Below are 16,917 nucleotides of genomic sequence, written 5' to 3' on the forward strand. Positions count from 1 at the left end.
CCTTCTTGTCCCCTCTATATTGGCCAAAGTGTCTTCCTGGCTTTTGTAGCACAGTGTCTTTGTTGTGATTGGTGTGTATTCTTGGAGCATTTTCTAATGTCCCCTCTAAATGCCCACATTCCAATGACCTTTCAAGACTCTGTCCAGAACTACTTTGTATAGATCTTGTCAAGCAGAAGTATTTAACAGAATCTTGTAGTACACAATCAACTTTTGTTGACTCATGGTTTAAGGAATTCAGAATCCTGGGTAGCTGCCCCTAAGGTCTCACTTACAACACAACAGAAATCCTTGTGTCCTTAGTTTCAGCCTTGGATGCCTTGAACTCTTGTCCTGTATCCTTCTCATAGCTCATTTTCACTTTATTTATTGCCATTTGTGCATAATGACTTTTCTACTAGAAGGGAAAACTCCTTGCACTAGAATGTTTCTGGTTCCCTCCTAGTTTTTAGAACATTTCCTACAGAGAATGAGTTTGTGTCGTGCTATTAATTAATGGAGTTCTGTGGTTGACATCCTTTTAGATTAGAATATGAAATCCATCAGCTGAAGCAGAAGATTTGTGAGGTGGATGGTGTTCAGAGACCTCATCGTGGGACTTCAGAGGGGAAAGCTGCTCTTTCCAGTTTGCCGCCTAGTGCTGAAAACTCTCACCTGGCTCCACTGATGGATGCCAGGTACTCAACATTCAACCAATGCTTTGCTTTGAGTCTACTAATGACTGATTGTACCCATATTGACTAGTTTAGCTATGGAGGGTTTTATCAAACTCAACAGTAATGCTGTACCTGAGATACCCTCTGTCTTTGTCAGCTGCTGTCTAGCCTGTGGCTAGGTAAGTGATAGTGTGAAGAGAATCAAGGACAACCTAAGAACTGGTCAGGCAAATCTAAAGAATCATGCTTCAAGTGGTTTTTGTGGGATAGCAGAATTAAAATGTGCAGAGATGCCAACTCATCCAGAACAAAGTGCTGCAGAGGCCAGGTTGGAAGAACCAGTTTGGAGAATTAGTTGAATTGGACCATGGGGCTAACTGGGAAGCCTTGCAGCCTAGATTTAGGAGCTCAGTGTTTTGTTATTAAATGTGTTCAGAATGGCATGAGCCTCTGTAGCCTCTTAGTATAGGTCTATGTTTTCCATGTTCAGTTTAAAAGTATCTGAAAGGTTGAGGAGGTCATCTGTAAAGGCCTTGGCTCACGGTCAGTAGTCTACAATTTTAGTTTCAACACTGAAAGATAAATATTGCCTTTCATTTGAGTTACTGTACCAAAATATTGATATATTTACCCAGCACTTTAGAAAAGCGGTTCTCTGTTGGTTAACCGTATAAAACATTGACAAGATTTTACAAATATTTACAAATGCCTATTTACTTATTTAATGTATGGTGGCATAAACATGGAAGAGCTCATCTGGTAATGGGGATCTGGTACCTTTCAGACTTCAGGACCCAAGATCCTGGGACCCGTGTTAAAAATAAAAACAAAACAGAGACAGACATAACAGCATGCTTATAATGCCAACACCGAGAAGAAACACACAGGGGGATCCCTGACCAATTACTTTAGCCCACTTGGCAAGTTCCAGTCATACAAGTGACCCTTTCTCAGAAAAAAAAGAATACTCTCCCATGAATGCCAGCGCCTGAGGTTTTCCTTTGTCCTCTACCACATGTGCACTGACCCATACATTGCCATCTCTACACAAGTGCGCATACACACATGGATGGATGGATGGATGGATGGATGGATGGATGGATGAGGAAGGGGAGACATATGGACCCATTTATGTAACTTAAGGGTACTACCTTATAATAGAGTCATGGTATCTTTGGGCAGTTTGAGCTACAGGAAGGTATATTATAATTACAACATGTCTCTCTTAACCTTCTCTCCCCCCATATCTGCCCATATGCACCTCCCTGCTCTCCTTTAAATTCATAGCCTCTCTTTCACTAACAGTTATTGTATGCATATATGCATATACATATATATTCCTAAATATACCTTTTTTTTTTCTCTATACTGTTACTTGCATGTATGTTTTCAAGGATGGATATTAGGCACTGAACAACAAATTGTTGTGGTCTTTTCTGGGGAAGACTCTCTTTCCTCCCAGCTTTCCTTGGTTGCCTATAGTTCTTTTTGTAGATTTGAGGTCTCATTGGCTTTTCCCCATCCATTTTGGCATGTCTGTTAGTGTCCTCCTTGTTCAGCTCATGCTTAGGTAGTCATGTTGGTGAGATTTTATTGGGTGTAGGTTCTGATGTTCCCAAGAGACACACAGTCTTACACCAAATTCCTTGATCCCCTGTTTTTGCAATCCTTTTAGCCTGCCCTCCACCCAAGCATGTTCCCTGAGCCTTATTGGCAGGAGTGTTTTGTATATGTATTTGGATCCATAACTCTAAACTTCAATTGGTTGTGTTTTTTTCTGTAATGGTCCCCATCTGTTGCAAAGAGAAGGTTTGTTGGTGAGGTGAAGTCTTCACTTATCTGTGTTTAAATATTTAGAGATTGTGCTAGTTTAGTAAGTTAGTGGTTATACATTTTTCTCCAATAACCATGACTTCACTGGCACTAAACAGTTAACTAGGTAGGTTACCTCCAAATATGTGTGCCACTGCTGTACCTTTAGGGTTATAGTGCAATTCTGGTTCACCATTGTGGCTCATAGGCATCATAGTTGGTTATAGAGGTTGCCTCCCTCTTTTGTATGTTGCCTTCTAGTACCATCAAAGCTAGTTCTCAGGAAGGGGCATTCATGTCGGTTCCAGCTCAGGGGTCTCTGAGATCTGTTTAAGAAGTATATGGTGTCTTCAGCAATAGGGACTTACATTCCATCTCTGAAAGGCCACCAAGGACAGCGGCAGTAGGCTGTATGCTTGGGGAGTCTCTTGGATAGCCCTGGCAGCACCTCAAATGAGAACATCTCATGTCTGCTATTGGGGTTTGGTTAGGTGGTCTTGGCTCTTGGAAGGAATACTATCAACCCAGGTGATAAAAGTTCATTGAACCTATATGTATATTTATACACAGAATTATCTGTATTATGGATTTATTTTAGTTAAATAGTTAACAGTATGATATATAGGCCTTTTTTTTAGATATTCTTATTGATATTTTACCTAGCTGTCTCCTCCTTCTGCAGTTGCTTTTCTCCACTTTGCCTAAAGAGCCCCCTGTTTTCTCACTTTCCTTAATGGATCTCTTGTATTCTATTATTCCCCTTGACTTGGTTTCCCCTGGATACCAGAGATTGTACTGAATACAACCTGATGACCACGGCTGGTGAATAGATTTAATACTGATTCAGATACCTCCTATGAGGCAGCAGATATTAGTTAACACCTGCTTTATAAGTCAATAGTTTCTATTTTCCGTTCTGTATTATCCTATTCTAAGCAGTCCACATGGTAGAAACCTTTCAATGTGGTCCCTATGGCGAGATGGAGATAAGCTACTTGGATGGACAAGAGAGTGCAACACTGTTTTGGATATTCATATCAGTATTCGTAGAGTATGAATACCTCTTTTCATTGGTGGAAATTGAATTTCAGCTTTTATATTTTAGTAATCATCATAAATGCCCTTGTGCGTAAGAATTAACTATCATTTATGTCTTCATTTTCCAAAGGAGGAAAACTAGTGGTCTGTCTTAAAGTGGAATCTGTGAGCACAGAGCTTCTGACTTGTGTTTCTGACATGGGTTTGATTTGCCATTATCCTGCAATGTTTTGTGCTCATAAGATCCAGAGAAGGTTTTGATGGAGCATCTCATTTACCATTCAGTTTCAGTGTCCTCTTCTTTATTTACCCAATTCCATATCACTTGGAGAAAGATCAGAGGGTAAATGCATAACACCAGATTTCTTAGGAAGAAAAAATATTGCTGAGAATTCCAAATTTTATTTGTATGGAATAAATAAAACAAATATCAGAATTTTCAAGTCCTGAGAGGGCTTTGCGTTTTGAGCTTTTCTAAATTGTATGCATGGTACCTCTTTCAGAGTTGTACTGTTTGACTTAGCATAGTGATCTCTATTTTGATCCTAGATGTACATACATGGCCTTCGGAATGAAACACTCATATTGTATAGGGCATCCAGAAGACACACATAAGTGGCCTTGTGTAGCAGTTAGATGTATTCAAAGGTGTCCCATTTCCATGGTTTTCAGGATCAGTGCTTACATTGAAGAAGAAGTCCAAAGACGCCTTCATGATTTGCACAGGGCAGTTGGTGACGCCAGCCATGCATCTGCTGATGTGATGAAGGTGAGCTGAAAGAGCCAGGTGATACGGTCATTACTGCTGCTTAGTGAAAACCCAGGTGTACAGTGCTCCAGAAAGACCACCAAGAGTTTATTGGCTGGAGCTGAGTAGTTTTCAGGTGGAATTAATCAAAGAGTAGCTTATTTTACAATTTTTAATTGAGGAAACATTCATCAATTACACATGCTAAGGTTCTTACAATTCATATTTACTTTGATTCTGTTTTCTCCCTAAATAAAACCAATTCCTATAATATGTAATTTCCTTTGTAAATTATTCCTAGTAGATAATACTTTTCTACTTGAGAAGATTTATACTTTTGTAAGGTGATGCTTATCAAACAGTTCCTTTCTTTTGCATTAGCATAAATGAATCTTACCAAGCAATGGGCTTTTGTCCATACATACAAGATAATTTGGTTGTATTATACCATAAACCTCTTTTCATTCCCTCCCCTTTGTCTCCATCCACATCCTTCACTTTGCATTTCTTTTTGTTTTTATACCCTGAGACTGTTTAGTGTTTATTTGATTTGTTTTGTTTTTGAAATTGCTCATTTGAGAGAAAAGACTCTATACCTCTCCTTTTAAATCTGGATTGTTTTGTGTAATGGGATGATCTATTCCATCCATTTCCTTGTAATTGACCCAGTTTTGCTTTTCTTTATGGCTGAATGAAACTCCATGCAATATATCTGTTTTCTATATCACATGTTCTTTATCCGTCCCCCATTGCTGGAAACCTCTCCGATTTCCTAATGTGCCTGTGATGAGCAGCGCTGCGTATCCATGGTCTTGTGGGTTTCTTCGTCCTTGGAGACTCTGACTGCTGTGATACCCTCAGAAGCAGAGCCTCTGAGTCTGATGAGACCTGTATTGTAGATTTTTTTTTTTCTTGAGACACTGTCTAACTGAATTCCATAACTTCCAGGCTAAACAACGTCCCAAGGAAATCTTGAGTGTAACTTTGCTGTTTAAACTTAACATTAGAAGTCACTGGTTCAGTTCTCTGTCCCACACATAAATCGGTGAGAGACATGTTTATTTTGGGAATGTAAATCCTGTGGAAAGGTTGTCAGTTTTGAATGACAAGTATGTTTCTTTACAATTTTGTTCCCATAAATACTTGTAATGGAATCAGATTTTTTTTTCCTCCCATCTATGAGCATGCTATAATTTAATACAGAAGGCTTTCTTTTCTTTTCAGAGTAATGAGGAACTTCACAATGGCGCCACTCAACGTAAGCTAAAGTATGAGGTAGGTAATGATTTCTCAGATTGATGGGGTTGCTTAAATTATGGCATGCTTGTGTGATTAAATTTTCTTAATGCTTAGTTGCATAATTAGAATTTTGAAGTCCCAGTGAGATTAATGGCTGATAGAGAAGGCAAACTATTATATAGATGTAACATTAAAGGGAATCCTGCAGGCCTAAAAGTGCTTTGGCTTTCTTTGACTGTCCTGTAGCTATGCCCAGTTTCTCATTAGCAACAGTATTCCTTCCCTTGGTCTGCACTGAAAGGACAGAATTATATAATCAGGATCAGATAGGGGGCGATTGGAAATGAAACTGAAAGCATCTTAATGTTTTTTAAAACCTGTTCCTTTTATATCTGAGTTGGCAGTAGTACAAAGGAAACTCTTGACCAATCAGCTTGTCTTATCTCTTGGGACATATGCTATTAGAACATACAGTTGATAAGATTCACTTGTGTTTTCTTCCGCCAAAGGGTATGTCCTTTTCATGTAGCCCACGTACTTTTCATCAGTGCTAGGTGATCGAAATCTTGCAACCAGTATCTACTGTCTATTCCAGAACATGGAGCAAAAGGGTGGGTGTTCGTAGTTTCTTGACTTATTTGGGCCACACCCACTTCTCCTTGTCAACCAGTAATGACAGGAGCCTCCTCTGGACGTCCTTTTCCTAGCAGGTACCTCTGCATAGGAGGAAGCTGCCTTACATTTCTTTGTTTCCATGGTACCTGACAAATTCTAGGCATGCAACATGCCTTCCTTAGTGAAGGTTTGTAGGCATCAGCGATGGTATTCTAATTAGGGAGAACAGGATTAAGATTCACGTGAAGTGAACCAAAAATAAAGAGAGCAGTGTGACTTGGATGGACATGCTTGCACACACGGTTGTGCAGTTCACACTGATGTTTTAAACACTGACTCGGAAGTTTGTGGATGTACCTCAGAGAAAAGCAATCACAGACCAAGAAATGGATACTGTGGACTAATCCTACAGAGTGTGTCCTCAAATACCCAGTGATTTGTTAGACTATGAAACTCGGAAATCCATGTTCTATGTATATATGAATCAATCATCTGTTCTTAAATCATATATTAATCAACGCAAATGACTTAGGCTTTCTATCTCACTCCTCAATTAATCTACTCCAATGAAACCAATGGCTATGGCACTCAGCACGTGCAAAAGAATCTGAGAACATCACAGCACACCCCCATTTCAACCTCTTTTGACATCCTAAACAGAAAAGGCTGCCTTGCTCTGCACAGTGTGTTATCCCACTCCAGCCTCAAGATGCCACTGACTCTTCCGTCATCCTTAGGGAAGAGACTGAGGTGTATTCGAGAAGCCACTGGAGCCAACCCATCTCACGGAGCACCTCACTCCCCACAGCTTTCTCCATGACCTCCCAAGAGATAATGGTTCTGTCCTCAGGGCCTGAGGCGCTGAATAATCTGGGTGACCAGCACTGTTACCCTGAGAGCTCTAGCCACATTGAACCACTGCCTGAAATCATTTTTCTTAACAGAAGTGGACAGAATTCTCAGGGTGAATCAGAAAATGTCAGTGAGCTGATGACTCATGAAGGGAAGCAAAGCTGGGGAAAGGAGGCCAGCTGGACATTGCTGCAACACATGTCCCAGCAAGTGCCAATAAACAGAGGACGCCAGCAAGCGGCGCAAAGCAGGGTTCTGTGCTTTGTTCTCTCTGAAAGCATTTCTCAAAAGGAGCATCCCACTGGCAGCTCTCCTCAGAGCGCATCAGCTCCCACACTGTGTGGTGAGCAACAAAATGAGAAAGAGCTAGCTATGGGAAATACTGGCTTTCTAGCTCCCCTAGTCAGTGTCCAGACAGAAGCAAAGAAGCGACTGGGATATTTTTACCACAAGTTCTCAGAGTTGTATAAAGGCACCAGTGGCCACCTGATGCAGGCTGGGACAAAGGTAATGAGCCAAGCCAAGCACGTTGGGAGTATGTGTGACCCTGGTGGGCTGGCCTCCCATGTGACAACCTTCATCAGAGGCCAGCCATTACTGGGGCACTTACCCCTACCCCTGCCCTTGAGGTCACTCATGGTGCCATCAGGCCCTCCTCTTCTTCCTGAAACTCAGAGTGGCAGCTTCAGCAGTGAAGATGGAGGGAGCCCAATGTCAGTCAAGAACAAGGCATCTTTCACAAATGTGGCCTTCACATCTACAGGTTCACCAGGTTCCTGGCCAAGTTCAGTTTTCCGTCTTGATGATGAAGATGCCGGGAAGATCACTGCATTTAAGCAGACCCTTATATCATTCCCAGAGCAAATGTTGAAGCTTCAAGGGTGCACTCTCACAGACCTCCTTGAGCATGCGATGTGTTCCCTGCCAGAGCATGTGCGTACAGTGAAGGCAGTTAAAAGCATTTACTGGCTTGCAGTTGCTAACTGCACCCATCCCGACCCTCAGGCTGCATGTTTGCTCCTGCTGCCTTCATCTCTGTATGCTCTTGTCCTGTTAGATAACTGCCCAGGCCCCATGAGCATTTTTCATGTTCTCCCTCTCTCTGCACTGCAGGAGATTCAGGTCGGCTTTGGTGGACAGAGCATTCGATTACTGGGCTCCACACAGGACCACTTGCTTACTGTGCTCACTTATAACAAAAGCCTGTCTCAGCAGCTCTGCCAGGACCTCCTGGGTGTGCTGATGGCTGGGTATGAAGCTGCCTCCTACGCAAGCCACCCTTTGCTCCAGCAGGATCTGGTTCAGCTCTCTCTTGACTTGAAAGCTGAAATCCCTGTTTTAGCTTTGGCAAATGGAGTTCAGTTGTCTTGCAATTTCCAGACAACCTTGGTAGATATGGTTTACTTTCTTCATGGAAATATGGAGGCCAGCGTCCCTTCTCTGGCTGAAGTTCAGTTACTGCTGTATACCACAGTCAAACTGGAGAGTGAGGCTGGTTGTGCGCCCTGTCAATCATTCGTCCTTCTGAATACACATATGGCACTCTTGATGGAGGATCACGTGTTTTTCCCCCACACTGGCTCTCTAAACACACTTCCTCCACATGGGCGGTTTGAATTGATCACATGCAAAGCTCTGAGTGAATTCAGATGTGTCATTGTTCCAGAGAAGGACAAAGTGTCGACGTTAGAGCTGGTCTTCGTAAGGAAACACGGGCTTCCCCTAAACACAGGAAGTGGTCTACCTGAACATTGTCAAGTTGCCTCAGGTACCCAGATGCTCACCCCATTGTGTCTTCAGGCTGGGCAGAACCAGGCACGTGATGTCTGGAAACTCACTTTCAATTCTCAGGATGAGGCTCTTTGGCTGATCTCATACTTAACAAGCCTCTAGGGAGAAGACTTTTAAATATACAGAGCATTTTCTCTTAGACCTTTAATAAAATGAACCTTATGAAAACCATCAAAAATATGATTATCTCACTGTAGTTAATCTAATGGGAATGAAGTAGGACTTTAAAATTGAAAAGTGTAAATATTTTGAGTAAAGCAAAGTGAAAATAACTGATAGCAGAGAACTGGAAAAATATCTGTATTGCCACCTGCTTCATTGTCTTGAAGCTCAGATTGTAAATTTGGATCTACCCAATTATTGGTGAAGTGATTAAAGCATTCTGACTGCTTGGCTTAGTGTTTGTTTATGGCACAGTGGCTTGGAATCTGGTGGTGCCTGCTGGCATCCGGTGGACTAATTTGTGCAGACTGGAAAGGTGCCCAATCTAACATTGACCTGCGTCGACACCCTCCACTCTGGCCACAAGTAGCACAGCTGTGTGGCTGAGCACAACACTGCTTTCTATAACTTTCCAAATCCATGCCCCACATATAAATTTTACCACCATCTTTTGTTTCAGAACTTTCATATTTTTATCCTGGTAAAGCTCTTTGTCTTGTAACACTGTTATGGCTTATTGCTGCTGTCCTGTCAAATCTATTGCTGCCTTGGATGACATGCAGCTTCCTCCTGTGTCTTCCATCCTTCCTGCCCATTGACTAGCCACGTCTCAGGCCTGCTAAGCCTGAGGTGTGTTCGCAACTGCCCAGCCTTGCCCCATTCTTCATTTACTTCTGTGTGGCGATCCTGTGAGCGGTCGGAAAACATGGTTAGCCTTAGCTTATACCACCCAGTTACCGAGCTGCTGCTCTCCTTTCTCTTGGATGCGTGTCCGCTAGGTCCCAGAGTCTCAAGAGCAGGGAAATAATGCCTCTTCTCTCCACTCCCTCACCTCCCTCTCAGAGGGGTGCAGGCTCAGCACACTGTGTGCAGCCGAGTGAGTCCCTGCTCTCATTAAACCACTCATTTTAGTTTTGGCTTGGAAGTGCCTTTCTGTTCTGGTCACATTTTTGGCTAATGTACAGTGTGGGCTCTTTTTTCTGTTACCAGCTGAAGATGGGGAGAAGTAAAAACCTAACCCGCCCAGAAACTTACCATCTGCTTTCCATCAGAGTTGCCAGCAGAGAAGACAAGCTATTCAAGTGTCTCTACGTTTTCCTCTGTTGAGATTCTGGGGAAACGAATAGCAAAGCACAGAACTGGCATTGTGTAGTTAGCTAGCAACTTTGTTTTCTGTGGACCAATGCCAGGCATATTGTTTTTCAAGGCAACTGACTTTTCTTATTTGGAGATGGAGTGTACTTTTGTCACTTCCAGTGCATCCCTCCTCTGGGGGAGACATACCTCATCCATTGCCATACACCCAAAGGCTTAACTATATAGAAAACATTGTGAAAATTACTACCATGGATTTGTCCTGACTTTAGCTATAGATTACCATCTATCTTGGCGGGGGGGAGGAATCCTGAATTGTACCATTATAGTATTCTAATAGCTCATTGATACTATTGTTTTAAATTTTTACTTTTCAGCTAATAGAATTTCCATTACTTTTAATTAAATAGCCCCCTCACTCTTTTGTTGTCTACTTTTGATTAAACAAGCAGAATTAAGAGTCATGAAGAACTGAGAATAAAATGAAGATGCTGGCAGAGGGAAGTGATGATCACGACTAGGCATCAATACAAAAGTGATATGTCATGTTAACAAAGACGATCTACCTAAAACAAGACAGACTTCCATAATTCCACCAGGATATAAATAATGGCCTTTAGGGTTTGTCTTAGTTGGGGTTTCTATTGCTATGACAAAAATACTGTGACAAGAAAGCAAGTTAGGAAGGAAAGAGTTTATTCAGCGTGCACTTCCAGATCATAGTCCATCATTGGAGCAAGTCAGGACAGGACTTCAAGCAAGGCTGGAACCTGGAAGAGTCAGAAGCTAATGCAGAAGCCATGGTGGCGTGGTACTTAATGGCTTGTTTCACCTTGTTTCACATGGCCTGCTCAGCCTGCATCCTTACGGAACCCGAGGATTGCACCACCCACAGTGGGCTGGGCCCTCCCCCATTTATCACTAATTGAGAAAATGCCTTGTAGATAGATCTCATAGAGGCATTACCTCAACTGAGGCTCCTTCCACTCTGATACCTCTAGCCTGTGTCAAGTTGACATACAAAACACAGAAAGTACAGGGGTATTTTTTCCAATATGGACCATTAAACGAATAGAAGCATTATATAAAATCGTATTTGTTGTCATGTTTTGAGTGAGTTGTATGGTTCAAATAGCCTAAGTGAAAACACTGTTTTGTCCAGATATCACAATATATTGGATTCACCTCCAGCAAGTCTTACTTGAAATCCTACTTGTCACATCTTTCACCTACGCATACTTTGTGCCTTGTGATAAAATGTGGTTTGTGGGAGTGAGAGTTTTATTGATATGCTCTATATGATTGGAATAAAAGTTGTCATAATTACTCCAGAAGCCTGTAGAGCAGACTTACTCAGTTGTCTACCATGGCCTCCTTTTTCAGGACTTCCCTGTCGCTGACACCTCCTCCTGCATTAGAGCAGGTGTGAGACTATATAATGTTTACAGCCAAGGCAAAAGCTCAGTTGTAGGGAGTTTCTGAGTTGGGTTTGTATGTACTTGGTGCTCTGGCGTTTCAAGTTGTTGGAATAGAGGCATAAACACTTGCATTGTGGAACTCACTGATATGTTCTAGACAAATACTTCTTTGAGGACTTGAAAGGGTGATTTCATCTGAATTTGATTAAAACTCATTTTGTTTACAACTGCATGTTTGAGAATTGTACTTGGCAGAATGAATTTATTTAGATTTTTTTGTAAAACATCTTGAAACACTTTGTCTCTTAAGTTTGAGTTCTTAGAAAATATTCATCTTTCCCTCTGGAAGGGCTTAAGTCAACAGTAATAATTACAATAAATGGCTCTTACATTCTGTTTTTTTTTTTTTCAGATGCCCTATATGACAAATATATCTGAACCTCTTTTATTAATGGTTCATTGATGTTCAGGCTGTTTTATTGGATTACCTATTTTCTAGTGAGGTCATTTTATTAATGTAGTTACACAGTCTACAGAATGTAGCTTAGGCATCTTCATTCTTCAAAATGTTTGTTGTATAAAATGCTCTATTGCTAGGTGCAATGGTGCACACCTATAATCCCAGCACTCAGGAAGGCAGAGGCAAGCGGATCTCTGTGTGTTCGAGGCCAGCCTGGTCTACAAATGAGTCCAGGACAGCCAAGGCTATACAGGAAAACACTGTCTCAAAAAAACCAAATGAATGAATGAATGAATGAATGAACAAATAAACAAAATCCTCTATCCATCCACTGTTGCTGAGAGTCAAACAACTCGAAGTTACCATGGTAGCGTAAGACAAAAAGCTTTTATTTGTCACTCCTAATTTGCAAGCCCATGGAAATGGCTCTGCTGAAGCCTACAGATCTACATGAGCTCCGCTCTTGTGCCTCATTTTGACTTCTGTACAGTACCAGTCACCATCATGGAGGTGATGGAAGTCCCCAAGAACAGCCTTGCTGGCCTCTGTTGGTATCATTGCACACTTAACCCTCCCCGAGATGGTCCATTCTCAGCGTGCCCCCACCAAAGCCCCATCTGCAATGGAACAAAGCAAGTACATTCTGGAGCTTGCATTGTGTTGCAGACTTCAGGTTCTCTCCCCATCTCCTCTGCATTTTCATCCAACAGTTTTCTCACCTGACAGTCTTCTTGAACAGCAGCTTCCAAACCTCTGCCATCCAGCCTCTTCAGGGCTCACCTTCCTCATTTCTGAAAGCTACATTGTAAGGATGGTAAGGGAATGCTGTTGTTTATAGTTACTCTGCCTCTTGTTTGTTTAAAGTTCTCTATTTCCAAAGTGGATTATAGTGGTAAAAGTTCCAACCACCCTGTGCACTGTGGCATTCAGAGTGTGGAGCTGCTCCTTGTATGTCCCTTTATCCGCAAGATGACGCTCCTGGAAGTAAGAATCTGTCGTCATTCTTCATCTCACATTTGGGGATTTGAACTAAGACGTGATTGCTGTTGCATGTAGGTCACATGGCTTAGCAATATCTCAATGAGCTGTGTGTCCTAAGCCTTGATAGATAGCACGGTATTAAGCCAGTTTCCTTCCCGGCATAGGAAGGCTTCTTCTAGAGTGAATGTAGACCTGTCTTGGCCATTTGTCATGCTCTTACCCACTTCTCACACTCTTTATTCCCAATTGCTTATAACCTGCCTCCATTTCAGCAATGTCATGGGTTGGTTTCTGCCAGGGGTTCCCTGTTTTCATGTTGCTGGGGCTTAGCTAGTGACTGATGTGTAACAACGCCAACTAGAATTGTCACGCTGGCACGTGAAACTTTAGAAAAGGAGGAATTAGAATTATATGCTCTGCTGGGAAGGGAGATGGGAGAATTGGTAATTCTGATTCAAATTAGAACAGGCTTTAATCTGATTTAAAGGGGGAAAAACAAAAACTGATCTGCCTGTGTTTTTTAAGCAAAGCTTAATTGTGCTCTCTAGATTGGATGACAGTTCTTAGGCTGACCTTGTCTTGGTCAAGCGTGAACTGAATTTAAGCATCTGCTACATAATTGATAACTAGAGAGTGCTGATGATTCCCTGTAGAATTAGGCCTTGCAGTGCCCTTGCATGGCCAACAGTGAGCCGGGTGGATACCAGTGCCACTTCCTGTTCATTTCCTCAGTGTGCTTGTTCTGAAGGAGACAGCCTGACCAGGAAGAGGAAATGCTAATCGAAGCATATACAGTGCAGCCTGACTTTTCTTTGTGTCTTTTGCATGATGATCTGATTATGTTTCAGGCACAATTTTTTTTCATTCTCTCATTATTACATCCTGCCCACACTTTCTTCTCCCTCCTTCTGCACCCCACCTCCTCCCTTCTCCCTCTTTTGTCCTCTCTCCCAATCCACTCCTCCTCTGTTTTCCTTCAGAAAAGGCCAACCTCCCAGGAATGCCAACCAAACATGGCATAGCAAGTTACAGTAAGATTAGGCACCTCCCCTGATATTAAGGCTGGACAAGACAACCCAGTAGGAAGACAAGGGTCCCAAAATCAGGCAAAAGCATCAGAAACAGCCTCTGTTAGGAGTTCTGCAAAAATACCAAGCTACCCAACTATAGCATATACATACATATGCATAGACTATACATACATATAGCATATACATACACATATACATAGACTTCATATACATGTACATCATATACATATACTACATACGTGTATGCATATACATAGCCTATGTTAGACCCATACAGGCTCCCTGGATGTTGGTTCAGTCTCTTGAGCTCCTGTGTTGATTCTGTGGGTTTGCTTGTGGTGTACTTGACACCTGTAGCTCCTAGTAAGGACTCTTACTCCCCTTCTTTAGCAGGAGCCCCTGAACTCAGCCTGTTGTTGTGCTGTGGGTCTCTGCATCTGTTTCCATCAGTTGCTGGCTGAAGCCTCTCTGATGATGGCTGGGTTAAGCACCAATCTGAGTAGAGCAGAACAGCATTAGGAATCATTTCACTGACTTTTTTTTTTTTTTAACCAGTCATACTGGGTTCTATCCTAGGTCTCTGGGCCATTCAACCTCTGGTTTATGGTCCAGGCAGTATTAGGGCTGGGCTCCCTCTCATGGCATGGGCCTTTAGCCGGACCAGTCAATAGTTGGCCACTCCCACAATTTCTGTGCCACCTTTACCCACCACATCACCACATCATGCTGGCAGGACAAATTGTAGGGAAAAAATGTTGTGCCTGGGCAGTGTCCCAAACCTCCACTGGAAGCTTTGCCTGTTACGGGAGATGGCCGGTTCAGGCTCTGTATCTCCCATTACTAGGATTCCCCCATTACTAGATTCATGGGGGTTTCCATTGTCCCCCAACTCCAGTTGTCTCTCCCAGTTCTCTCTCCCTCCATCCTTTTCCCACCTGATCCCTTTTGTGCCCGTCCCTCAGTTCACCCACAGTACCTGTTCTATTTCCCCTTCCCAGGGAGATCCACGCATCCCACCCCCATGGTGCCTCCTTGTTATTCAGCCTCCATGGGTTAGGCACAATTTTTAAAAACTATTCTGTACACATACAAGGTAATATTTCAGGAACTACAAAAATGTTCTTATTTTTAAAGATAATATCTCTTATCTATAAGCAGGTAATCCCAGTTACTAATTCCATGGCTTTTCTTGACTTTTTATGTCTAAATGGCACCATTCCACAGAGCATTTTCAGGCTCGTGCACGTTCACCCACACTGGCTCCGCTGCTCACTCATAGAAGCTTTCTCATCTCTCTGCCTCTTGTGCAGATGTGTCACTAGCTTCTCTGCTGAGTCTTTAGAGTCTTGACCATTGCACAAACAGTGACTGATTCTAAACTGAACAGTGCCATGATACTTAAATGCATGCATAAACCATGCAATGCAGTGTGATTCAGGATATATGCCCATGTCTAAGGTAAAACCACTTATATAGTATATAGCCACATACAGATCAAGAGTACACTTATGAGACATTATGTTAATTTTTACTGTACAAGACTAACATATTTTAGGAGAATGTTAAGCAGCTTTCACATCTGTATCTGAGAATTGTACATTTCTCATGGAATTGACTTCATAAGGAAATTAAAAAAAAAAAACTACCCTGCAGCAATGACTTGGTGGAAACATGTTCATTTTTTATTTTTCTCTGTATGTTATGCATTTGCTCAAACATCTTCAGATCCCTACCTTGCTCACTTCTGACAAGATCAGGTCCATTCAGCGTAGTATGGTCATAGAACCATACTCACTTGTGATGTAATTTTTTTCTGTATACATTAATATTTCACATAAAATCAGCGCAATTGACACTGTACCCAAGTAAGCTGTATTTGGGGATGATAGGAGTAACCTGGCAATATTTCTCCTCCCTAGCATGTAAGAAACGAGGAGAGGAATAATCTGTCTTCCCAGCCAAGGATCTGCTGTGCTCCACTGTCTTATCCTGGTGATCGGTCACTCTTGTATGAGTGTCAGAAACCATTGATCACAGTCTGCATACAGGTGGAGGTGTGAAAAGGCAAGCATCTTAGAGTTTCTGTTGCTGTGATAGAATACAAAATAAGCCTAGGGAGCAAAGAGTTCATTTCATCTTAAAACTTGTAGTTCATTGTTCAAAGAATTCAGGACAGGAACTCTGGTAGGGCCAGAAGCTAGAGGCAGAAGCCACCGAGGAGCACTGCTTGCTGGCTTGCCCAGTGTGGCTTGATCAGCCTTAGAGTTCTTAGAGTACCCAGAACCATCAGCTCAGTGGTGGCATTACTATGGTGAGCTGGGCCCTCCATATCAATCGTCAGTCAGGACAATACAACAGAGACTTCCCTAGAGCTTCACAATACCTGGGGCGTTTTCTTGATTAAAATTCCATCTTTTCAGATGACCTTGGCTGTGCCAACTTGGTGTAAAACTAGCCAGCACAGTGTTCTAGTTGATGTGAGTCATGTAGACACTTCAGATCCACTGGTCCACATAATGCATCCCCACTCCTCTCAGACACCTTGGAGCATCGTCAGGCATCAGGGAGATGGTGTGGTGTGGTGTTGTGTTGTGTTGTGTCTTTTTCTGTGAGAGGATGTCTGACCAGAGCCTCAAGCTACCTTGCTTGCTTTGGGAATTGATTTCACAGCTGCATTCTTAGAGACGGAAAATTGAAGTAGTCACAGAATAGACTACGTAGACTTCTAGGGTTGCAGTTAGATCTCATTTTGAAACTGAACTAGAAAAAGAGGAGGCTAAGTGTTACAGTAAAGTGAGGGGGCCCCAGTTTCAGCAGGGTTAACAGCTACTAGTTACTGCTCAGAATGCCACAACACTAGGCCCAGTGTGACCTGCACAGGCAACTCTCAGCCTATGGTTCACAGCCTACACATTGCATAAACACGATCCTAAGACAGCATTTTGGTCTGTGGAAGAGATAGCATTCCTTTACTTGGAAAGTTTAGGTACTATGTGTAACATAGAAGGATAAATGGAAA

The 16,917-nt window shown here is 42.3% G+C and overlaps 1 protein-coding gene across 7 annotated transcripts in view; it reads left to right on the forward strand.

Annotated features, from left to right (window-relative positions):
• The window catches only part of Kif16b (kinesin family member 16B), a 284,103-nt gene that overhangs the window by 190,800 nt on the left and 76,386 nt on the right, over nucleotides 1–16,917 (forward strand). For 4 of the 7 annotated variants that reach the window (XM_060383153.1, XM_060383155.1, XM_060383154.1 and 1 more), the window contains 4 exons: nucleotides 525–677; nucleotides 4,179–4,275; nucleotides 5,479–5,529; nucleotides 6,769–9,142. In XM_060383153.1, coding sequence (XP_060239136.1) covers nucleotides 525–677; nucleotides 4,179–4,275; nucleotides 5,479–5,529; nucleotides 6,769–8,853 — 2,386 coding nt within the window. In that variant the 3' untranslated portion in view covers nucleotides 8,854–9,142. Of the gene's footprint in view, nucleotides 1–524; nucleotides 678–4,178; nucleotides 4,276–5,478; nucleotides 5,530–6,768; nucleotides 9,143–16,917 lie in introns of those variants that run through there. The other 3 variants (XM_060383160.1, XM_060383157.1, XM_060383159.1) reach the window with 1 other exon arrangement.

The sequence above is a fragment of the Meriones unguiculatus genome, chromosome 4 (genome assembly GCF_030254825.1).
Source record: "Meriones unguiculatus strain TT.TT164.6M chromosome 4, Bangor_MerUng_6.1, whole genome shotgun sequence".
Lineage (NCBI taxonomy): Eukaryota > Metazoa > Chordata > Mammalia > Rodentia > Muridae > Meriones > Meriones unguiculatus.